Source organism: Humulus lupulus, chromosome 3, assembly GCF_963169125.1.
Source record: "Humulus lupulus chromosome 3, drHumLupu1.1, whole genome shotgun sequence".
NCBI lineage: Eukaryota > Viridiplantae > Streptophyta > Magnoliopsida > Rosales > Cannabaceae > Humulus > Humulus lupulus.
This window is the reverse complement of record NC_084795.1, coordinates 276,114,288-276,140,618: the sequence shown is the minus strand read 5'-3', so window position 1 is coordinate 276,140,618 and position 26,331 is coordinate 276,114,288. Positions and strand designations below refer to the sequence as shown.

Genomic DNA, 26,331 nt, shown 5'->3' with positions numbered 1-26,331 from the left:
TGGAATTTGTAGTATTTTATTATTCCTCTAAATCATAACTGTTTTAACTACTTTTAGTTAGAAGCCTTTCAGTTCTTTTTAGCTGGATACATATATATATATAGAAGGGCCTTCGGCTGTAACAGAGAACAAGAAGAGAAAAAGAGTGATATTCAGAATCAAGAAGCAAGAGAGAGAGAGAGAAAGAGAGTGTGAGATCAAAGGGTTTTGTAGTTGAGCTAACACTACTGTTCGAAAGTGTTAGGCTCAAGGGTGGGGTTGAGTGTTTGAGATAGTTCTCCATTGAAGACTCTTAAGTTGAAGATCCATTTCTCAACTGTGTTGTATTCTTTGCTACAGATTCATTCAATAAAGGGATAGTGTTCAAACTGGATGTAGAGTCAAAGATCACATTGATCTTTGGTCTTGAACCAGTATAATTGTTCTGTGTTGGGTTACTTTCGTTACTGATATTTGTGTTTAGTTTATATGTCTGATTTGATTCTCTTCTAATTTTTACAACTCTGTTTTATGCACAATAGAATTTGTTTTATAAGTGCCATTGCTTTTCAGGGATAAGTTCTTAAACATTATAACAATCTGGTTCTTTGGTCTCAAGTAATCACTTTAAAAAAATTACAATATTTAGCCTAATATAAGCTTACAAGTACTACATTGTCTTTGGTAATTGTATGCAAATGATGCAAATAATTGTCCAAAAAAATATCTACAAGCCTATTGTGGTATTACTAAATTGGCACATACTGACTTAATGATATTGTGATGCAGTTCTTGAACCAGATTGTAGGCGATTAGCTTGCTTAAAAGCCGATGGATGTAGAAGACTTGAAGTGAGCTTAAAACAACAAGAAAAGGATTCTCCCCAACTATGTGGAATCAATATTGCATGCATCCTTGCATTCTCATTTCATGCAACACAAAAAAAAAGTAATAAGTAAAAATTGCAATAAGGGGGTAAAGAAATCACATTAAAAAATAATAGTTGTCACAAAGCAAAATTTGCTAGATGACTTTCAAAAGTAGAGAAGCAAAAACCTAGAGGTAGCATCTCATTCATCCAGTACAATATCATATAATTAAATACCAGCAAAAAAGCAAACAAAGTTAAAAAAATACAAGTCAAACTTAGGCAAAGACGGGCAAAAGGATGAAACAAAAGGAAAAGCAATACATTCTTCACTAAAAATAAACACAGGGGAAAACACAGAGCTAATCAAAATAAATTTCTATAAACATAAATGTATAGATTAACAAACCATATACGTATGCACTCTCTAATAATATTTGTCATTAGAAAATACTCTTGATTTTTTTTCATTTCTTTCAAACACAAATGACAGCCACAATATAAATATATTTCTCTTTTCACCTCAATGCAAGCCATTATATAAGCTTATATTAATTTTCCTCATGTTAGATTAATTCTTTCACCAGACAAGCTGAAAATTGAAAAAAATTAGAGATTTATCAAGTTCCACTTAAAATAACTCATACATCAAATCTATATTGCAACATATATATGTAATTCTCATCTAGAAGTTACAACACATTAATGACATGTGAAATGACAACATATTTTAATATTCAAAATTTACTAAAATTTGAATGATTATAATCCAAAAAAAATGTTAGAACTATTAATTCTAACGAAACAGAGTAAAATCTTTATGGAAAGAAGAAGTATTATTGTTGACCAAGTAATTTGTACAAGAGAGTATTTATACAAGAGATCAGTTGAGAAAGTAGTTTAACTACTTATAACAACCATAACAGAAAACTAAAGAGCCACTAAGAAGAGTAAACACACTCTAACATAATAGGCAACTAAGATGTCTTACCAAGAACCTTGAAGAGTCCAAAAAAACATGTTGAATTATGCCTACTATATATTGCTCCATTATTTAGTTCCATTTAGTTGGGTCTTAAATTGAGGCATTCCCTATAAATCAAATATCAGCAATCTATGCAGTAATGTCACAGAAAATTAGAGAGCAATTCGTTTTGGATATGCACAAAAAAAAAATCAAACTGAACTAAAGAAATTACAATGAAACTTGGAGAAATGATCAAAATAATAGCACGGTCTTATATATATATATATAATAAATAGACTAGCCCCACAACTCCTAAGTATCTAAACACAATAATAAACAAACTCAATCTGAGATATGAGCTTGAAAAGATATAATATATATGTAATAAAATATGATTATTGGCATGAGGTTCCATGCACTAAGCACTATCATTAAATTTTAATACTTTTTTCATCAATAGCTAGCAAACTTATTAAATCTATGTTCAATAACTTGGATAGAAGCATGGAACTTGTACTGGAGAAAATATTTGTGTATATCACCACATAGTATATTACTCAATTCAATATTAAATAAATTTTAAAAGTGCTTCTTCTAAATAGAGAAAAATATCAGCCATATGTCACATTTGGTGTTATTACCTAACTACCACCACCTATATGTTGTATAATTCAATAATATTTATAAAAAGTATTGTACATGTCCCAATGAGAAGCACTAATTCAAAGTTCAGATTATACCATACCCATACCCATAAATTTTATTTATGGAAAATAAATAAACCCCTACATTTCACAAATATGAGACATTGAGAGATCTTACTTACCCAAGTAGAGAGATTGATACCAAGAGAGAAAGAATGATGGTCGATTGGAGGAGAAAGGGACTTTGACAGATGACCGAATGGAAGGCTTCAAAGGAAACTAAATGAGAGTCTAAGACTTTTCAAAAAGATAATTATTTTTTTTAACATTTTAGTATTTAGCAGCAGGCTTTCCTCAAAAGGTACCGCCTTTTTTTTCACTCTCCCGCTTGAAAGGTAACAGTTCAAAAAGATAAACTTGAAACTAGTTATTTCATCATATATTCAGATTTTCACTCTCCCGCTTTTTAGTATTAGCTATTATAACACTTTGTAAAAAAGCTTATATTCACACATATATGTATGTATGTGGTTTTGCATCTACGAAGAAAGAACATGGAAAGATCCTGGAACTTCATCGGAAACGTGATAGCATGGAATTTAAAGCCAGTCAACTCGACAGCTTCATTGGGGCCAAGTAGTTATTTAGTTTGCTATATTTCAATTTAGTTAGTTGCAGTAATGGTTGATGAAGATTGAAAAGTAGCATTGCCCGAGCCCTTCAATCACGTTGGAGTCATTGAAGAGAATTTTATCTTTCACGTAGAATGTAGAATCTTATCTGCCGTGTCAAATACCGTGATACCAGACCAAGTGCAATACTCCAGTGATACAGTGTCAAATGCCGTGTCAAATAACATTTTCTCTCTATTTATTAGCTTGCACACTTTTTTGTCAATTGATTATCCAATTAAAATCATCATCATTCAATGCAAAGTTAATTTTGAAAATGGAAAAATTGGCTTCAGTACTTTAAGCTTGTAATGAAATGAACTTTGGGCTCGCTGTTGATGTTGATTGCATGCCCCATGTCCAGTCAATATTTTATTATGATGTTGATTAAAAAACTCATCATATCATATGAGATAAAGTAAAATATATAAATTAAAAGTCAATAAGAATGACAGTGACCCCGTTGGACAGATTACTCAAATTACTCTTTATTATTGTGAATATTGTGAACTCTGGTTATTGGAGAAATTTAACTGAATCTTTCCTCTGCCGGGCTTTATGGAGATATTCCATCCCACATAGGTACTCTTTCAAAGCTCACCCACCTTCACCTTTCCAAAAATTGTCTAACAGGCCAATTACCTCTTTCAATTGCCAACCTCTCCAGGTTGATGGTGTTTGATCTTTCTTATAATTACCTAAATGGTTCTATTCCAAGAGAATTGGGTAGTTTAAAGAATCTCATTGCATTAAATTTGAGCCATAACCATTTTAGCGGTCCAATTCCTTCAACTTTTGCTCTTTTTTCCAACCTCACTCATCTACATATGTCATCTAATCAAATTAATGGTGAGTCTACCCCTCAAGTTGAGATCATTATTTGCGTCATCTTGGCCTTCTTTGCCTTTTATTTGATCATTTTATTCATGTTGGCCCATAAGTTTCTTTTCAAAACTAGACAAGTCCAACCTACTAAACGAGCTTCAAAAAATGGTGATATATTGTCGGTATGGAATTATGATGGGAAAATTGCATTTGAAGATATCCTAAAAGCAACGGAAGATTTTGACATTCGATATTGCATTGGAACAGGTGGTTACGGTAGTGTATACAGAGCACAACTACCTAGTGGCAAAGTGGTTGCCTTGAAGAAGCTTCACAGTTCAGAGGCAGAAGAAGTATCATTCAGAAAGAGTTTTGAGAATGAGGTAGAAACGTTGACTAAAATTCGTCACAAAAATATCATAAGACTCTATGGATTCTGTTTGAACAAAAGAAGCATGTTTTTTATTTACGAGTATATGGAAAGAGGAAGCTTGTTTTGTGTTCTAAGCGATAATTTAGAAGCTGTGGAATTAGATTGGAGTAAGAGAATTAATGTCGTCAAAGGCATAGCGTATGCATTGTCTTACATGCATCATGATTCCACTCCTCCAATTGTTCATCGTGATGTAAAGAGCACCAACATCTTATTGAACTCAGAATTTGAGGCTTTTGTGTCTGATTATGGAACCGCTAGATTACTTGATCCCGATACTTCCAATCGAACCATGATTGCTGGTACATACGGCTATATTGCTCCAGGTAACTTTTTTTCCATTCCATTCCCTTGCCAAATTAATATTCTTTACACTTACATGTATTGAAGTGAAATTAAATCATTGATTTGGAAAGAAATTCGAATCTTTAACTCAAGAATACTTCATCTTGTTGTGACTGACATGTAGAATTTGCCTACACCATGGCCATAACGGAAAAATGTGACGTTTATAGCTTTGGGGTAGTGGTACTAGAAACGTTAATGGGTAAGCACCCTGGAGAATTTTTGTCATCATTGTCATCTTCATCATCCTCAATTCAAAATATGTTGCTGACTGAAATAATAGACCATCGCCCATCACCGCCAAGAAATCGGATTGTTGAGAGTGATATTGTTCTTATTACTACGCTGGGATTTGCATGCCTAAATGCCAAACCAATGTGTCGACCAACAATGAAGCTAGTTTCTCAACAACTTCTTGCTCGCAAACGATTGATAGCCAAGCGTTTTAGTGATATTTCACTTGGACAACTGATGTTCCCAGATGAAATTTTACTAGAAATTGAAAATAAGATTAGTTGAATTCATTAAATTCAAAGATGTTTCTTGCAACTTATCACCATGCTCTACTTTGGAATTTATAATATCATCTCCACTTTTTCAATTTTTATGAATTTCAAAATAAGTAAACAAAAATTTCTTTTCCGTTTAGATTCGGCATATTTATGCATACATAAATATTTAAATATTTTTTTTTTGATCAATCAGCTCAATGTGTATTACTTCAATCTCAAATTTACAAACTAAGCAGGGCTAATGAAACAACCTAGCTAGTATATCTAATTACAGTATTTCCACCCAATCCCTATCCTGCTGTGTAAGTTCTTTTTTCCATGTATTTGTAATTCTAATTTTCACTTCACATTTAAGTCTTCTCACCATTATCTCAATTGTTGGGATACATTGATTCCAATAAACTTCATTCCGAGCTCTCCATATATGATAAACTAGCGCTGCAATGGTTGCAGCAAAAAATTTCTTCCTAAAGTCACTAATCTTGGACCGGAGCTATCAACCACTCGGCCATCTCTCCGAAAGATAATTTCTATTTTTTTTTTCCACTGAATAAGACATAGCGATATAAGTTGATATCATTACTATTTATATATATTATAGAAATACATATATATTATAGAAATACATCGATTATGAATCTATAAATCTAGCTATCTGTATATATAGATGCATGATCTAGCGTTCCCTTTTGTAAAGTCAAAAAAGTGTCCTCGATGTATTTTTTTTTTACAATTTTTTGGCTGATAAAGAGATCAAATGGTATATAATTCTTTTATTGGTAAATTGGAGGATTAGAAACATGACTATTGCTTTCCAATTGGCTATTTTTGCATTAATTGCTACTTCATCAATCTTACTGATTAGTGTACCCGTTGTATTTGCTTCTCCTGATGATTGGTCGGGTAATAAAAATGTTGTATTTTCCGGTACATCATTATGGATTGGATTAGTCTTTCTGGTAGGTATCCTTAATTCTCTTATCTCTTGAACCTGGTCGTTCTAGGTCCAAAAACGACCCCTCCCCGAATTCTTTCAGGTTATAAGACACGTTCAAATTCAATACAATACAATATAAGATAAGTTAGAAGTTCCCAAAATGCAAATAACGAAAAAAATTCTAAAAATTAACGGGAGGGGTCAAACTTATTTGATTTGTGTCTTTATTTTGTAAAATTTTGCAAATTCAAAATTTATATTTATATATGTAATAAATATGCATTATGTATTATAATACATTATATTTATAATACATTATATTAAGTATAGAAATATTAATTATAGAAATCGTTGAAATGGAATAAAAAAATGTACTCAACTAAAGTTGTACATACAAATAAAATATTTATAAATAATAAATAGAGAGTATTTGGCTTCGCTCTGCCAAAATATGATCCATACTTGGGTATCACGAACAAAAACAAGTGGGGATATAGTTGAATGGTAAAATTTCTCTTTGTCAAGGAGAAGATGCGGGTTCAATTCCCGCTATCTGCCCAGGATAATGGGATTAATGTATTTAATTTAATTTAATAGGATAAAGGATTAAATATAGTTGATTACGATAGTATATTGGTTCTTTCCTCCCACCCAAAAGGGGTTAATATTTAAATATTTTTATTATATATTTTAATTTCATATTAAAAAATATTACTTTTCTCGGCGTAGCTTTGAGTCGGTAAAAGATACTTTTGTCGAAGCCATTCGTTTTACGCCGACAAAAGTCCTATTAACAACCGACTTTCACAGTTAGTCTTTGTCCATGCAAAAACACGTCGGCAAAGCCTAGAGGACCTTTTTTCGGCGTAAATCTGATTTTTTCTGGCGCAAAAACGCATCGGCAAGAGCAATCTTTTTTGTAGTGAAAGGATCTCAATTCTTATTTAAAGAGTGAGCTTATACGCTGCCTGCAACCCAAGAGAACTTGAGCTTTGCAAGTTCATATAATCCTAATAATACAGGTAACTCATGGACTAGGGTTTATTCACAACCTGAACAACATAAAAATTCGTGTTCAATCTTTTTCTTTAAGTTTTAGTTTAATTAATTGTTAGCAAAAAAGTTAGTCAACAATATATGTTTACATGTAACTTTTTTATCAAATAAACTTCTTAAATTCATAGTTTTAAATTAGATTTTTCTTAATATTTTATTACAATGAAATTCATTAGTATTATTTATAAGTATTGAAATGTGTTATATAATTCATTTTTTGTGTTATACTACAATTTAGTATAACACATTTTTTGTGTTATACTACACTTTAGTATAACACATTATTTGTGTTATATAATGAAATTTGCATAACAAAATTCTTTACTTATAAAAAGTGTTATTGTAATAGATATTGTTATCCCCAAAAATGGAGATGGATGACGTGGCAATAGAGGTGACAAGTAGCATGGAATAGTTGGGCGATCTGGCTTAGTAGTAGCCCAATACATCAGTGAAGGGTTTGAACTGCTTGAAAGATGTCATAACCAAGCCAAATGCACCCGAGGAGTCCAAATGGTATGCTCGGACCCTAGTCCGAGGAGATGCCCCAAGTGATTGGCTCAGACCCTAGTCCGAGGAGAGGCCAAGTGGTTGGCTCGGACCCTAGTCCGAGGAGAGGCCACAAGAAGTGTGGCTCGGACCTTGGTCCGAGGAGAGCCAAGGTGTGGCTCGGACCCTAGTCCGAGGAGAGGCCAAGTGGTTGGCTCGGACCCTAGTCCGAGGAGAGCCAAGGTGTGGCTCGGACCCTAGTCCGAGGAGAGGCCACAAGAAGTGTGGCTCGGACCTTGGTCCGAGTACCCCTAAGATGTGTGTAGAGTCCAAGAACTTTACTTAGCTAAGATAGATAATAGTATGATAGTATTTATAGCATTATCTTTGTTACCTTGGTCCGGGAATTATTTGGACAATCATAGTAGTACTTATAGATTTTCTAAGTTTAATCTATAGTTTAAGAATATTAAGTATAACCTAAGGTTTGATTAAAGTGACTGATATTAAGGATTATATTTATTATATTATAAGGTTTAGACATCAACCAATAGGATTTTAAACACATGTTATGAATGGTGATTAAGGATTAAGTATTTTTGGGGATTAAATCTAATAAGGAGTAAAGTTTGAATGTTATAGGGTCAGTCAGCAGCTTTGAGTACGTTGAGGGCTTAGTCAAGGCTGTTTACTCCATTCAAACTTAGCTAAAAATGTGTAATTTCGTGTTTAAATATTCAGCGTGTGCCGATATATCGCAGCTATAGGGGGCGATATATCGCAGTACGTAGATACGGAAAACACGAAACGATGCACGGTCGCCTCGGGCATACTGGCCCAGGCGATATATCGCCTACAGGGGGCGATATATCGCCTCCTTCAGCATAAATTCAAACTCTTTTGAATTCATTTCCTTTCAGCCATTCAAACTCCTTCAACAATCCAGCATCTTTTGAACGAGTCTTCAGCCTCTGCTGAACGATTATTCAAATGATTTTCACCTAAAAAGCCATTATTTTTATTCAAGTAAAATCAAGATCCTTTCATCTCCAAACTCTATAAATAGGACCTAGTACCCAGCCATTATTCACCTTTTGCTCTAAGTTCAGAAGCTGCTAGCGTTAAGTGAGTGTGAGAGTGTAAACACCTGGGTTGGGAAAATCATAAGCTTAAACATCATAAGCTTATCAAACACTTTGGGAAGTGAGGTTCTATAGTATTTCGGTTGAGGTGTAGATTGGTCTTTCAAGTCTTTGAGGTAACCAAAACTCTAGTTCCTTTCTGTATTATGTTATTTTCTTTCTCATAGTCTTCTACTCAATCTCTAACCTTAATCTTCATTTTGGTTAGGGAATCTAAGTTCTTGAGCACATAAGTTTCGGTAAGCATGTTTCTCAAATGGTTTAGTCTTTCCATCCCTTTCATTTCATCTCCTTTCTTCTTTCAACTCACTATTGTTCATTATGGTTTTAGGAGTGTTCCAAAAAGTCCCAACTCAGTCCACATATCCCGGTAACTTTGGTAAGGAAAATAGGCTAGAATCAATATGTTATATGCTTATGTTATCTATGTTTTATGTTGTTAAATGTGTTATGATATGTATGCATGTATGTTTGTAGGCTTGGGCATATGACCCATATGACTAACAAGACCCCAAATGGGTTATGGGCATATGACCTACTTAGCTAGTAGGACCCCACTAATCCCATGGGCATATGCTTGTTTAGTCTATGGGACCCCAAGTAATAATGGCCATTATAATAAGTGTATGTTATATGTATTATGTTAAGTCTTTATGTTTCTTATAAAGTTATGTTTATGACTATGTGTTAGATTTTTCTTGCTGGGCATTAGGCTCATTCCTTTTTGTTTTATGTGCAGGAAATAAGCTTTAGAGGCGGTAAGATTCGTGACGCTTAGAGGATGTGTATCGATGGTGAATGGAGTCAAGGGGCCGAGCGTTATTCGATTCGAGGATGTAGTTTCTGTTTTATGTCTTTTTACATGTATTTTCCGCACCATTTATGTAATGTCTTTTATTTTAAATCATGTTTTGTTTTTAAAGACAATGGGATCCCATATCCTTCTTAGTATTCTATATATTTGTAAGTAACTCTTATTTTACAAGTTACTCAATAAAATTATGGTATTTTCGTAAAAATGTAAGTTTTATGTATAGTTTCGTTAATGGTCCAAATAATCTAGAGTAGTGGGTCATTATAGTTGGTATCAGAGAAACGGTTCCTTTGCATGAAGTTCTCCTCGATACACACGCTTGAAGCTCCGAATCTGACCGCCAAGTAAGTGTTTAAGTTACAAGTTACTTTGCCTATGTGTATAGCTAACAACTTTAGTGTTTATGTTTCAGTTAAGAATGAACGGAGCTTTAACCTACCAAGATATCCGAGTCATTAAGGCCTTAAAAAGAATAAGGGAGCCAAGAAACACCGTAGGAGCCCTAGAAAGAATCACTCGAAGGTTGCTTTTGTTTCACCAAGAGATAGGTGGCATTCAAGAGGCTAAACAAATAATGTTAAGATCAACGGAACAATATGTATTAGTAATTAGGTTGTTTAAAGATTTCCATCCTGTAATAGCAGCCTTAGAAGAAATATGGGAAGAAATGCATGAGGAGGATGAATTACCATTAGCAATGAGATACTATTTCCTCTTAGTTAGGTTTACCGCAAAATTTGAGTTTCAATTCACAAATGAGCAAAAACATAGGATTCTCACCAACCTTCCCAGGGGACGTTTCGATGCACATGATAATGATGATTATGAGCAAATAGATGATGATATGTTAGATGACGGATCGGATGTAGAAGATCCCGATTTTTAGATTAGAAGTTTTTAGTGTTTGTTTTATTTATTTTGATTGTAATAAGTGAAATTGTTTTCCAAATGAATAAACATGCTATTTGAATATCATGTGTGAGTTTGATTTTATTTTCGCAATCATAATAAATACTAAATAAAATGAATAATGACTAAGTTCGGTGAGGGTGGATACAAATCAATGAACCTAGTTTCCTTATTGAGAGTTAGGGGGCCATAGTAGTGGGAACGATTTTACTAATCCCAGCCCTCCCTCAATATGGTTAACTTTGGAACAAAGATAAGTTTCGAGCCTGAGAATTAAGTCATATAGGATAATTAGAAACACACTTAGAAAATAAAGATGACTTATTTTTCTAAGTATAGAAATCCACTCTGAATATAAATAAAGACTTATATAACTTTTCATAAAAAGTCATAATAAATAGGTCTGAGTTATGCTTGTTTTAGAATAAGTTTTTGCCTTAGAGCCTATTAGGAAAAGTTCTAACATGTTTCTTTCAACTGTTAGAACTCTGCTACGATGTCGCTCCGAAGATCTGCACGCACCAACGGAAACGCCTCCAACAATGTTCCAGCGACCATTGCGGTCCCTACAATTCGCCGAAGGGGAGTGCGTGCTACTGCTTGCCGCAACGCGCCGGCATAGCCAGCTGACAACACTGCAGAGATTGCCAGACTGCGACAACAAGTCGAGGAACTTCTGCAGCAACAACACCAACAGGCTCAATCTCAGCCTCAGCCTCCGCCACAGCCGTAGCCACAGCCAATGGCCCCAGCACCCCAACAAGTTGGTCCATATGGGGGATGGCCTATGACGAACTACACTCCATATCCAGTACAGCACGGGGAGCCAGTGTATGAAAGGTTCCGCAAGCAGCACGCTCCAAACTTCGAAGGGACTACAGACCCCTTTGAGGCAGAAGAGTGGTTAAGAAATGTGGAGCCAATTCTGGCCCACATGAACCTAAGTAATGCAGACCGCATATCCTGCGTCTCATCTTTGCTCAAGAAAGATGCCAGGATATGGTGGGACTTGGTCCAGCAATCCCATGATGCTGCCACCATGACGTGGACCCGATTTGTGGAGCTGTTCCACAAAAAGTACTACAACTCGGCTGTACTCGCTACGAGGGTTGAGGAGTTCACCAATCTGAAGCAGGGTACTTTAACAGTGGCGGAATATGCTCGTCAGTTCGACCGCTTAGCCAAGTTCGCAGCAGAGTTGGTTCCAACCGACTATCTCAGGGTGAACAAGTTTGTTAGAGGACTTCGCCCGAAGATCGAGATGGGGGTGAAGCTAGCAAATCCGGGAAACACTACATATGCCGACGTTCTTGAGACGGCAATCGAAGTAGAAAGGCTGCAGGCCAATGTAAGCAAAGAAGAAGCCAGCAAGCCGGAACCTAGACAGCAGAGCCAACCTCAGGCCAGTCGGAACAACAATCAGTCCAGCAACAGTCAGTCCAACAACAACGGTAACAGACAGAAGAAAAGGCATCCTGACAACAAGCAAGCCAACAGTAATATAAGGGCACGACCAAATAATGGGGGAAATAGGTCGGGCTACGTGGAATTCCCGCCATGTGCCAAATGTCAGAAGAAGCATCCTGGAGAATGCCGCGCCAACACTAAGGAGTGTTTCAACTGTGGTCAAGAAGGGCATCGTAAAAGAGATTGTCCTCAGCAAAAGCCAGAAGGGAAGAAGGATGAAAAGATGGTTCCTGCTCAGGTTTTTGCTTTAACCCAAGGAGAGGCGGATGCTAGCAACAAGGTGGTCACAGGTCAGGTTTCTATCCTCAATAACTTATGTCATGTATTATTTGATTCGGGTGCCACTCATTCGTATATTTCGTTAGGAATGATAGAAAAACTAGACAAACCTAGTGAAAGATTTAGAACTAGGTTTGTAACCGAGTTGCCTTCGGGCAAAGTAGTTCTATCATCACGAATAGTACGAGGCGTACCGATCAAGATTGAGGACATAGAACTAGAAGGAGACCTGATAGAGCTGGTGATCAAGGACTTTGACGTAATCCTAGGCATGGATTGGCTAGCACGGCATGGCGCAACAATCGACTGCAGACGCAAGAAGGTAATGTTCGAGACTCCTGACGGCCAAAGACGATGCTTCATGGGACAAGCTTCAGGATTGCGCACCCCGTTAGTGTCATCTCTCAAAGCTCAGAGAATGATGGATAAAGGATGCCAAGAATTCTTAGCCAGCATAACGAACGTGGAAAGGGAGACGCCGCTTAAGGTTGGAGATGTTCGGATTATACAAGATTTTCCATAAGTTTTCCCCGACGACTTGCCAGGATTGCTGCCAAATCGAGAAATAGACTTCACGATAGAATTAGTACCAGGCACCGAGCCTATCTCTAAGGCACCATACCGGATGGAACCTACGGAACTCAAGGAGTTAAAGACGCAGCTACAAGAACTCCTAGACTTGGGTTTCATTAGGCCAAGCCATTCACCATGGGGAGCTCCGGTACTATTCGTGAAGAAGAAGGACGGAAGTATGCGCATGTGCATAGACTACCGTGAGCTGAATAAAGTAACGATTAAGAACAAGTACCCTCTACCTCGGATTAACGATTTGTTCGATCAACTCCGAGGCTTGGGCATATGACCCATATGACTAACAAGACCCCAAATGAGTTATGGGCATATGACCTACTTAGCTAGTAGGACCCCACTAATCCCATGGGCATATGCTTGTTTAGTCTATGGGACCCCAAGTAATAATGGCCATTATAATAAGTGTATGTTATATGTATTATGTTAAGTCTTTATGTTTCTTATCAAGTTATGTTTATGACTATGTGTTAGATTTTCCTTGCTGGGCATTAGGCTCATTCCTTTTTGTTTTATGTGGAGGAAATAAGCTTTAGAGGCGGTAAGATTCGTGACGCTTAGAGGATGTGTATCGATGGTGAATGGAGTCAAGGGGCCGAGCGTTATTCGATTCGAGGATGTAGTTTCTGTTTTATGTCTTTTTACATGTATTTTCCGCACCATTTATGTAATGTCTTTTATTTTAAATCATGTTTTGTTTATAAAGACAATGGGATCCCATATCCTTCTTAGTATTCTATATATTTGTAAGTAACTCTTATTTTACAAGTTACTCAATAAAATTATGGTATTTTCGTAAAAATGTAAGTTTTATGTATAGTTTCGTTAATGGTCCAAATAGTCTAGAGTAGTGGGTCATTACAATCGTTAATCCAAATATCTTCCCAAAAGCGTATTCGATCCCCCTTCCCCACCTTGAAACTTACCTTCTGAAGATAATCCTCATAAAGAGCGGAAATATCTTTCCACGGGCCACGAACAGAAAGCCTCCCCCCTCTACCTGTGTCCCAAAAACCTCCATCCCCTCCATACCTACTCATCACCACTCTATGCCACAAGGTGTTTTTTTCCATCGGAAAGCGCCACAGCCGCTTCATGAGGAAAGCCTTATTTCTTGCATCCAAATTGCCAATACCAAGGCCCCCGTGATCCCGAGATTTACAAACTTCTTTCCAAGAGACCAGATGATCCGACTTAGAATGATCCGCACCTTCCCAAAGAAAGTCCCGCATCAGCTTTTCCAACACATCTACCACCCCTTTAAGAATACGAAAAAGCGACAAATAATACATCGGGATAGAAGAAAGGACCGATTGGATAAGTGTCAATCTGCCTCCCCTAAAGAGGAAAGCACACTTCCACCTATCCAACCGCTTTGCACAACTAGACACCACAGGCTCCCAAAATCCTTTGTTACGGGAAGAGTCCCCCAAAGGAAGACCCAAATACTTCATAGGCCACTGACCCACCTCACACCCAATCTCTCTAGCACGAAGCGTCACTATTTCCTCCTCCAAGTTAATCCCTAATAACTGGCACTTCTGCAAGTTAATAGACAGTCTAGAAACAACACTAAAAACTTTCAGAATATCCAACAGAGCTGACAAAGACTCGTTATCCTCCACAAAAAATATAGTGTCGTCTGCGAACTAAAGATGGCTGACTTCCACCAAATCTTTCCCTACTTTGAAACCTCTTAACGCCGAGACGCTCTTGGCCTTATCCACCATCCTACCCAAAACATCAACCACCAAGGTAAACAAGAAAGGTGAGAGGGAGTCACCTAGGCGAAGACCTCTAGAACCCTCAAATTTCCCCCTCGGTCTCCCATTTAAAAACACTGAGAAGGAAGTAGAAGACAAACACCCCAAAATCCACTTTCTCCAAACTGCACCAAACCCTTTCTTTTCCAGAACGAATCCCAGGAAATCCCAATCTACACAATCGTAGGCCTTAGCAAAATCAATTTTGAAAACCCAACCCTTCTTGCCTTTACTGCGATACTCCTCCACTGCCTCATTAGCCACCAACATTGTATCCAAGATCTGCCTGCCTTCTACAAAAGCTACTTGAGTCTCTACTATTGTATCTGAGAGAACTCCTCTAAGACGTCCAGCCAGGACCTTTGAAATAATTTTGTAGAGACTAGTAACCAAACTAATTGGCCTGAAATCTCACACCCGACAACTGTCCAACTTCTTCGGAATTAGGCAAATGTATGTTTCATTGGTCCTCCGATGAATAACCCCATCCTTAAAGAAACGATCGAGCACTACTTGGAGATCACTCTTGACCGTATCCCAATTATCCTGGTAGAAAGCCAAGGAGAAACCGTCGGGTCCCGGAGCCTTAGACCCGTCACTATCGAAAACTGAACGACGAATTTCCTCTTCCGTGAACGGCCTCTCAAGGAGAGAGGACAAGAAAGAGGGAATAGGCTCCCAAGATATACCCTCAACACCACTCCACCTCCTAGGGACCGAAGAATACAACGAGGAATAAAAATCAACAATTGCCCTTTCAATATCCGCGTCTTTGTCAAGGATTGGAATCCAACACAATAGGACAGTGATCTGAGACAATACGAACCAACACTTCCTGACGAATGAAAGGATAGAGCTCAGTCCATAAGGGCGAAAATAAGAATCTATCGAGCCTACTACAAATAGGCCTCTGTCTGAAATTAGACCAAGTGAAGCGCCCGTTGTGGAGCTTAGGATCCACCAAATTCATCTCTCTAATCAACGCATCAAAATTCTTCATACTTATAGTATTGGACACGCTGTTCAGTTTCTCATCTCCTCTCCTAACCACATTAAAATCTCCCCCCGGACACCAGTGGCTGCCACAAATGACTTGCAAACCTGCCAACTCATCCCAAAAACTCTCCCGTTTACCATAAACCACCGGCCCATAAACCCCAGTAAACCACCAAGGGTTCTTACCCCTTGCTTCAATACGAATAGAAACGGTAAACTCCCCAACCAAGGAATCCGAAACAGAAACACTACGAGTATCCCATACAACTAACGTTCCGCCTGATCTACCAATAGCCTGCTGGAAAATCCAAGCTTTAAATCTAGACCTCCAAATACTCCCTATAAAACTCCTGTCTACTTTAACCTTTTTCACCTCTTGAAGCACAATAAGGTCCGGATTGACCTTGCAAATGGTTTCTTTTATTGCCCTCCGCTTCTCTTTATTACCACTTCCTTTGACATTTCATGATAAAATCTTCATGAGAACTTTCGACACCCAATCATTCTCCTATTCTTATAATTCACATTAAACTCAAGTTTCTTAAGTTCACAGGCACTCCTTTTAGGCAAAGATGAAGGGGTTCCTTTCTCTTCCTCCCCTAGATTACTTGGTAGTAATGAAATTCCAAACAACTCCATCATCGGAATCAGCCTTGAAAGATCATGAGTGCTGTCCGCCTCTTCCGCAGTAATTTCCTCTAAACCCCCGCCCTCTTTATCAAAACCAGGTGCATGATCAGCCTCAGAAACTACCACTTCATCTTCTTCACACCACAGCCTTCTAGTTTGGACTACAATATCTTCAATATCCTCCCTGTCAACATCAGAGTCCAAATCTAAATCCTCCTCCTCTGAGCTGCAAATCTCCGAAGGGCCATCTCCCCCAGGAATGCAGAACTCGTCCTCTGCGAAATCCAGTCTGGTGTCCATCGTTGTCTCTAACTGTTCTTCATAAAAAGAATTACCCACTGGAAATGAAACTTTAGGCTTACGTTGATACACTTTAAGACTCTTAGTTGAAAACTCAAGGCTAGTCTCTTCCTTATCTGACTTTTGAAGAGAAACCACCCCGTTGCTAGGAATCTTATCTGACTGATCTGTCCAAAGAAATACTCTGCCTTTCCTGAAAGCCTCACAAATTTTGGGGCTCCTTATTTTTCCAATAGGCTGAATCCATTTGGTCCTTAAATCCTTCATGGGCCGGCAGCCCACTCCTAAGTCCATCAAAGTTGGATTGAAGAGAGCCCTAAGGGTTTGATTTATTTTTAAAGAAAAAGCCTTGTTTTCCAAAGTCAAGGCCCAACCCGAATATCCAACATAAAAGTCAATTTTGAACTGCCCTTTGGCCCACGTGGCTTTATTAAAAAGAAGGCTAAGACACGTGCCCTCCTCTTCCTTATTTGAGTAAGATAAATCTGTAGATAATCTTTTGAAAATAGACTTTAAAGAGCAGCAATAATATTGTGTAACCCTCCCTAATTTTTCGCACTCTGCCCCCAGAAATTCCGGAACCAAAATTAAATCCCCTAGCGACTGGGAAGCGATTTGGTTGACCTCCGGCAACACCTCAAACGACGGACCCCCTGTCATCGGCACAACCGCACTAGGTGGACCCTCCTTCTGAATCTCCCCTGGCAGCTCCGATATCTCTTGCACAGTCTTCAGACCCTGGGTTTTTTTTCTAACCCAGATCTTTCTGCCAACCCTCCTTGAGGAAACTGACGAAACTCCCATCTTTGCAAGCTTGGACAATCTTAAAGTAATGAAGTTTCTGTCATAAGGCAAAGAGAGGAATTCTGGAATGAAACCAGTTGGCTTACCCACTACTTTCAGCCGTACAATTGACACATCTTTCATCTCTACAGTGCTCTTATCCACCTCCATAAATCCCCCGCATAAATTTCCTATCACCTTAAAAACATGCATGTTCCATAAATTCAACGGTAAACCATCCACTCCTATCCAATCTTGAGAGCAGGAAAACTTCTTCTCTAACAATTGAGCTTTCCAATTCCAAAGAGAAACAGAAATCAAGCAGTTATTCGGGAACTGGAACTCCCCTTTCGAGACTAAATCCTTTTGCAAAACGGCAGTGGGACACCAAAGAATGGCCCTGTCATCAGACAAGAATGATAAATCAACCAGAATCCCAAACTTCTTTTGGAAATTCCTTAGAACAACCTCCCATGCAGTAGCACTTCCAGATTGAATCACCATCACAGCAAAGCCTTTCCTCAACGACAATGCCTGAGAAGAGTGAAGCTTAAGAGATTCCTTACAATCAGCCGCACCATTCGCTGACACCACTTCTGCCCAGGATTGCTTAGAGACCCTGGGATCTGGACATATTTTGCAACTTGAATCCTTTTCCATTCTTCCAACCACCCCAATAAGGCACTTGTTCATCTCCATCCAGCTTGACTCCCATCCTTCATCTGGAATAATAACACTTCTGATCATTCTGTTCCTTAATGTGGAAACCTTGAGGAAAACGCCTCGAATATTCTTGAAACATTCAACAAAAACGACTATTGAGGATTTTCTAAAAGTACGCTTGAAACCCACCCTATCCTCAACCTTCAGAGATGCTAACCTCCGGATCTCACCAATCAGCCACCTTGCTCCATCTAAAGGCACCAAAATCTCATAACCTGACAATCTCGTTCTTTCACACAAGCGAACAGCCTCGCCATCATCTGTGAATGAAATCATGAAAACTTTGTGTGCTGTCCTGAAACTCCAATAGCGATTATTGGAAATCTCAGGAACAGAAACACCCTTACTCCCTGATTTCTTAACCCCATAACCAGAAGGGTCATGGGGATCTCTCCTAACTCTCCTAACGCTCATACTCTCCTAACATAATCATATGATTAAACTAATATCAACATTCAACCAGATGGGATGACTTTCACTGGCGTCAAATCTGCTTGTTCATAGCTTGGGTATCTGGAATTTGATCTATGGATTATATAAATTAGTATAACTAATGTATGCATTATGAGCATAAATTCATCCTCCAGTTATTTTGAAATCATAACCTTTTCTCAACTACCTGTCATATAACCACACAAAAAATAAGCATAATAGACAAAATAAGGGAAAAAATTAGAAACTCTAGAGTAGTACGTTCCTTCTCCCAAGTTTGCTTCTCATTATTCATCTTCTCTTATCTTAAATAAATTCAATATCTTTTTTTCCTGATAATGAAATGAATATCTTACCAAACACAATATCGTATAAATACTGAAGTTTGTTTTGCTGTGTTTTCACTTGATATAGGATTTAGGCTGTCGTTTTTTTTTAAATATATAGAATGTATGCTCTTTCAACCTATTTTCTTTGAATATGAAAGCAAACTTTGATTTGGTGTTGGTGTTGGTGTTATGCTCTCCGTTTGTGCGTTGTGTCTTATTTGTCAATTTTTTTGTTTTATTTGTTGTATTGGCCTTTACTATAATTTTGTTAAGTTTGCTAGCTGCTTCTCCAACTTTTGGCCATTGTGTTTCCAAGGGCTCTATAGTGAATTTACTAATTGGTTTAATTTCTGCAATAGAGATTGAGTTCCCTGAGTTATAATCTTTCTGAAATTGACAAGAGTATATATATTAATTACTGCCTTTTTCGTGAGGTTTTTGGGATTTAATTGTTGCTCTGTCTGCCCTAATATTTATATCTACTATCTATAACTAAAATAGAGGGATTTGAGAAGTGAAAATCCAACAACGTAAAAGACTTGGTAATTTATCCCTTTGTGGATGGAGCTTATGATTCAACATTTGGAAAACCATTTTAATTTCCGATCTTTACAATCGGTCATGTTTTTTGGATTGTTTAAAATATCAAAAAGTATGAAAATGAATCAACACCTTGTTATCCTTTTTCGTAAAAAAAAAATGAAAGCATATTGGAGAACTTTTTCTATGGTTGTCCTTTTGTTAGTTTGTTGTGTCAAGGCATGAATCTCAAATATCTATAACTCTAAGGGATTTGAACTAGGAAACTTGCCCACATGGATAGAATTTTTTTGAAATAAAGTGCGTGCTAACAAAATTGTTGTTGAAGGTTACAACTCTGACCAAGCTATGTTTTCTTAACCAACCTTACTATGTTGTGCTTGATCCTATCCTATCAAATAAGGGTGCTATTTTTAGTTTGCTATTATTGTTAAGCTTCCTAAGTCATTGATAAAGTGTACATTGAACATATTTTATACAAGCATTCACTGTTTTCTATGGATTCTAGATTAAAAAAATCTTCTAAATTCTAGTAAAATCTTTTATCGATCATGCCATTATTTTGTGAAGAATCTTTTTTTGAGTTTACTTTTGTTTGTGATGGCTAAGAGGAGAGACCTTTATATTGCATTGTGAGTTATATTGCACTCATTTTAAATAAAAGTTGAAAAAGGAACATCCTCAATTATTAAGTTGATATTTAAATAATGAATAAGAAAGTACAATAGTGTGGAGTATATACGTTGTAGGAATTGGCTGATGTTATATTGCACTAAGAATTAGTTAATAAAAAAAAATTGGACAAACATTAAATAATAACCCAATTTCTATTCAGAAACACTTGGAAAATTAACAGGTCTAGTTTTTGTCATTATCTGATATATGATTCGTATGAGATAAGTAAGGGAAACTGTAGGTGTTACTCTTTCAATGTAAACAAAGAAGTAGGATTCTATTTCTCAATAAAATGAGAATCTGAGGTGGTAGTGAACATCCAACATTGAAATTTGACAGCTTGGAGACCAAGAAAAGACTATTATGGTTATATCAGGTATATTATTCTTTTTTATTTAATTTTATTATGTTTGTTACTCAAGCTTTTGTTCTTGTACACATCGTAACTATATAAAGTGAAGTTACGTTGAGATGTTATTGTTAGATAATGTACATGGATTTATACTGAAGTGACTTCGAAATTTTAGTACTTTTTATTTGATGCTATTGCTATGCAGTTTAGAAAGATAAGTACAACTCCTATTTTGGAATAGAGAATAGAATGTAGTTATTTTCGAGTAATCCCATTCTTTGAATGCTAGATCGAAGCATTTGAAATTGGCACCAATTTAAATAATCAATTAAGCTCATTTATCAAAGGAAAGAATGATAGGACTCTAGTTGGCTAGGAGTGAATTGTTAGTATGGACATATGGCACTCTAATGGGAGGGGAGCATTGTTAGCACTGGGTTTGGGGCAGTTTAAAAGGGTACATATAGCCAACCTGGTCGAGTAGAGGAATGAGGAATTGAGTGAGTAGAATTGTGCTTTTACACTTAGATATTTCTCTTTCTATTTCAATAACACAATCTCTAATTGCTATTCTTATAGTTTTTACTACTATGGGCAATGAATATATTATTTTTTTCTCATACAAGGTGCATATTTACTTTAATGCTTCATAACTCTAAAATTCAAATAAAATTTACTTTAGTTTAATTGACAAGTATTGATATATTTTTCTTAATTCCATATACTAACTCATCATTATTTTTTTAAATACTATATGAGGATATTGTTTTTACCTCAAGAAAAGCAATTTGTTTTAATGTCATAACTCCTTAATTTCTAGCTAAATAATTTTTTTTAAAGTTTTTATTTTCCTTATACGAAGATGAGGAATATATATATATATTTTTTATATGGAATAGATATTTGTATTCATAGACATTCATATGTTCTTATATAGAAAAATGCAAGTATAGCTATATGTAAAATTGTATATCTAATTTAATGCTAGGATATTTGACAATGCCAATAGTTTGAACGTGTTGAGGAATTTTTGCTCTTCCTCTGGTGGGGGCTCTCTGTGGGAAGCTGCTCTTAGGCATGGCCTTTTTTTTTTATAAGTATTAACAATGCTAGTTGTCCAATAATTTCAAGTGCATGGTCTTCCTTATATCTTATTAGTACTCAAAGTACTCTCTCTTTCTGTGTTTAGTTATTGGGTTTTCAATATCAAGGTGGGGAGGTTCTACTTTTGGTTGGTATTCTTGTAGTGGTATTTTCAATTATTGACTGTTCTTTGACATTAAGTGACCTACATAAATAAAATCAATTGGAAATGAAAGCTACCTTAACAAGCATATAGACAAACAACACACATGTTGTAGAGTCCAAGAACTTTACTTAGCTAATTATTTAGTAGTATTATAGTATGTTTAGTATTATCTTTGTAACTGTGGATTTTTGGTTCAGACCGGGAATTATTTGGACATTCATAGTAGTACTTATAGATTTTCTAAGTTTAACCTATAGTTTAAGAATATTAAGTATAACCTAAGGTTTGATTATATGACTGATATTAAGGATAATAATTATTATACTATAAGGTTTAGATATCAACCAATAGGAATTTTAGCACATGTTATGAATGGTGATTAAGGATTAAAGATTTTTGAGGATTTAAGTTAATAAGGAGTAAAGTTTGAATGTTATAGGGTCAGTCAGCAGCTTTGAATACGTTGAGGGCTTAGTCAAGGCTGTTTACTCCATTCAAACTTAGCTAAAAATGTGTAATTTCGTGTTTAAATATTCAGCGTGTGCCGATATATCGCAGCTATAGGGGGCGATATATCGCAGCACGTAGATACGGAAAACACGAATCGATGCACGGTCGCCTCGGGAACAATGGTCCAGGCGATATATCGCCTATAGGGGGCGATATATCGCCTCCTCCAGCATAAATTCAAACACTTTTGAATTCTTTTCCTTTCAGCCATTCAAACTCCTTCAACAGTCCAGCATCTTTTGAACGAGTCTTCAGCCTCTGCTGAACGATTATTCAAATATTTTTCACCTAAAATGCCATTATTTTTATTCAAGTAAAATCAAGATACTTTCATTCCCAAACTCTATAAATAGGACCTAGTACCCAGCCATTATTCACCTTTTACTCTAAGTTCAGAAGCTGCAAGTGCTAGGAGAGTGTGAGAGTTAAACACTTGGGTGGGAAAGTCATAAGCTTAATCATCTTTAGCTTATCAAACACTTTGGGAAGTAAGGTTCTTTAGTATTTCGGTTGTGGTTAGATTGGTCTTGCAAGTCTTTGAGGTAAACCCGAAACTCTATTTCATTTGTTTCATGTTATTTTCTTTCTCAAAGCCTTCTACTCAGTCCCCTAACCTCATTCTTATTTTGGTTAGGGAATCCAAATTCTTAAGCGCATAAGTTGTGGTAAGCATATTTCTCAATGGTTTAGTCTTCCTATTCATTTTCATTTCTTCTTCTTCATAAGACTCACTCTTTCTCATATGGTTTTAGGAGTGTTCCAAAAGTCCCAACTCAGTCCATCATATCCCGGTAACTTTGGTAAGGAAAATAGGATAGAATCTATATGCGAATTGCTTATGTTATCTTATGTGTTATGTTATGAAATATGATATGTTATGAATGTGTATGTTTGTAGGCTTGGGCTTATGCCCTATTTGACTAACAAGACCCCAAAAAGATTTTGGGCATATGCCTACTTAGCTAGTAGAACCCCACTAATCTCATGGGCATAAGCTTGTTTAGTTTATGGGGCCCCAAGTAATAATGGTCATTATAATAAGTGTATGTATTAAGTGTTATGATATGTCTTTACGTTTATTATGAAATTTATGTTTATGATTATGTGCTAGATTTTCCTTGTTGGGCATTAGGCTCATTCCTTTCTGTTTTATGTGCAGGAATAAAGCTTTAGAGGCGGTAAGATTCGTGACGCTTAGAGGATGTGTATCGATGGTGAATGGAGTCAATGGGCCGAGCGTTATTCGATTCAAGGATGTAGTCTCATTTACCTTTTTTATGGTTTTGCATGTATTTTCCGCATTTTCTATGTAACTCTTTTCACTTTAAGTTATTTTTGTTTTAAAGACAATTGGTACCCATATCCTACTTAATTTTATGAAAGTAACCTTTGTTTATACAAGTTTATAATAAATTATGGTATTTTCGCAAATGTATGTTTTAGTAAGAATTTGTATGTATAGTTTGATAATGGTCCAAGAGTCTAGATTAGTGGGTCATTACACATGTTTTCTTCCTTATCTCACCACAGCACACAAATTTCTCAGATCTTACTTCACTAAGACACACAAGGTCTCAACCTTCCGTTATCACCTCAGCACACAATAATAATCTCAAAACCTACTTCACTATGGATGAATATTTAAGATATTCAAACTCCTCTAATATTTCAATAATATAAAACCAAGGTAAAAGGAATACCTCTTGCAAACAAAAATAAGAGTCTCCCGTAAAAAATTACTTGCACACCAAGTATCTTGCCTCTTCTTTTGAAGGCAGCCAACTAGAAAAGTTTCAACTAAAGAGAAAAAAAAACTTACCATTAAATAAAATTAAATAGGCAAGGACAATATATAGCAAAAATTTATTAGAATAACATCAGATTGAGAACATAATAGAGATGGAGTTAAATCTTCTTATTTGGCTAAAATGAAATTATAAAGAAAAAGACAGTGATGTAAAACTTTTAATGACATGAAAAAGACTAAAATTTGAATTTATTTGAACATAAAACAAATTGGAAATGAATTGTTCCATACAAATCATAGAAGTAAGAGAGTAAATAAACACTAGCAATAATGCCTAATACAGTTAGTGTTAATTCTCATATCAAGAAAAGCCAAAAAATATCATTTAGATAGAAGAAGATATCCATCAAGTTGTGTAAATTCACACAAAACACCAATTGAGAGAATCAAAAGAAAAGAAATTTTTTTACCAGTAGTCATTTGCCACTCACACAATAAATAACGCACAAGTCTATTGAGTATTTTGTACGTATTGAGACATTCACTCAAACACCTAGAATGCATAAACTATAATCTATAACAATAAGAATAATTCTCTACCAGTAGTCATCTAAAAGCTTCTTAAAATAGATAAATGATTAAGCATATATAAACAGAGTAATGATCAAAACATGAATCAAAATGACTAAACAGATGCCTTATGTTGTTGCATAGCTTGTCAGCACATTTGTAAGCAAATTTTTTGATTGGTCAAAATTAGGCAAATAAAACATTCGATGCTTCTAATTGGATTTTGACATTTATGAGAAGGTACTCATGTAGCCAATCCAAGACAGGGTTTTGGTTCCCATTTAGATTTTCAAAATGGGACAAAGCTTTACTCACATGTCATTATCTTCAGCATCTACCACAACCAACAAAGCTCATTCCACACTATATTTTTACTGGACAAAATATACCACTGATAAAGACTTATATTTTAAAGCGTGGTTCTCAGGTTCCCCTCTTCCATGGCGCGGATAAGAAAACCTGGGCCGAAGCTTGTGAAATCTGCAACAGCTACGGAGCTTCCTTCATCCAATAGTGAGGAACCAGTTATTCACCAGCCTGTATCATCTACGAATGCTGATCTAGATGCTACAGAAGAGTACGAGTGCGAAACCAAGAGTCTGGGTAATGGATCACAAAGGGATTTCGAATTTTCTACAACACCGACGAAATCGAATTGGGCGGCTGAGGTTGAGGATCAACCTTTTGTGGACTCAACTAAGGAAGCTTGGGCAAAATTCCGAGAATCTCTTCCATCTCACGGATGCACAAAACTTCACTACTCGAAACCATATAAGAAGGATGGCCAGGTCATTGCGAAATTGGACATGGAAGAAATTGAAGTAGAGGCATCATTCTGGAACTCAGCTGTGATTTGTGTAGTGATAGGGGCGAACCCACCTCTACCAGTGTTTGAAGGATTTATAAAGCGGATTTGGGGAAAGCTTGGAATTGTGAGTATTGCCCGAATGAATGCTGGGTTTACTATGGTTAAATTCAGAGACGAAGCAACGAGGGATTTAGTCTTAGAATCAGGAGTGGTGCATTTTGACAAGAAACCAGTAGTACTTCGCCCATGGACTACTGATATCGAATCACTGAAATCCATCAAATTTATTCCTGTTTGGATTCGGCTGCCAGACCTTGGTTTACAGTACTGGGGAGTGAATTGCTTAAGTGCTCTAGTTAGCATAATAGGTAAGCCTATCATGATTGACAAAATAACTCAGAATCGTTCAATGATTAAATTTGCTCGCATTCTAGTTGAGATGGAGATTTCGGATTCTCTCCCAAAGTTTATCAGCTATTTCAATGAGAAGGGTCAAATTGTAGAGCAGGTCATAGACTATGAATGGCTTCCAACGAAGTGTTTCAACTGCAAGAAAGTGGGACACTCTGTCTCCTCTTGTAAATTCGTCACTGAGTCTGTTTGGAAGCAGAAGGATCTGAACCAAAAGGAAAAGATGGCTGGGACTGATAATACAGATCATCCTGAGGTGCAGACAACTTCTCCACCAAGTGGAAAAAATCCCGAGATGAAGTCCACAGCTCTGCCCAGTGGAAAAATTTCTGAGTCTTCTATAAATACCAGCCCGGTTTCTAATACTGTCATTACTCATGAGCATCACTCAGATACCATTCAGCCTTCTCCCGCTCAAGATGAGGCTCTATGGATTTCTCCAAAAACAGCTAGAGTCAAAAAGAAAGGAGCCCAGATTTCGGTTAAACAGAACTTAAATCAGTTTACTGTCTTGCAGGATTGTCAAAAACCAGCAAATGCAAGGCCTTCTTCACCCAAAAATTATGGATAGTAGCAACATAATGAGTT

General features: G+C 36.6%; 1 protein-coding gene, 1 long non-coding RNA gene and 1 other non-coding gene across 4 annotated transcripts; 2 read left to right on the top strand and 1 right to left on the bottom strand.

The window, feature by feature from the left end:
- Positions 1 to 680: 680 nt before the first annotated feature.
- On the bottom strand, positions 681 to 25,060 carry LOC133824400 (uncharacterized). Of its 2 annotated transcripts, XR_009888520.1 has the most exons (4): positions 24,840 to 25,060; positions 23,908 to 24,004; positions 1,839 to 1,939; positions 681 to 901 (listed from the first exon to the last, which is right to left on the bottom strand). It is a non-coding gene; the product is annotated as an uncharacterized LOC133824400 (long non-coding RNA). The 2 variants fall into 2 exon arrangements; XR_009888519.1 differs by lacking the exons at positions 23,908 to 24,004; positions 24,840 to 25,060 and adding an exon at positions 2,641 to 3,151.
- On the top strand, positions 3,638 to 5,333 carry LOC133824397 (MDIS1-interacting receptor like kinase 2-like). The gene is made up of 2 exons (XM_062257275.1): positions 3,638 to 4,713; positions 4,857 to 5,333. Exons 1-2 carry the CDS (start codon positions 3,801 to 3,803, stop codon positions 5,249 to 5,251), a joined length of 1,308 nt encoding a protein of 435 aa, XP_062113259.1. The 5' UTR covers positions 3,638 to 3,800; the 3' UTR covers positions 5,252 to 5,333.
- On the top strand, positions 6,669 to 6,741 carry TRNAD-GUC (transfer RNA aspartic acid (anticodon GUC)). The gene has a single exon. It is a non-coding gene; the product is annotated as a tRNA-Asp (tRNA).
- Positions 25,061 to 26,331: the final 1,271 nt, after the last annotated feature.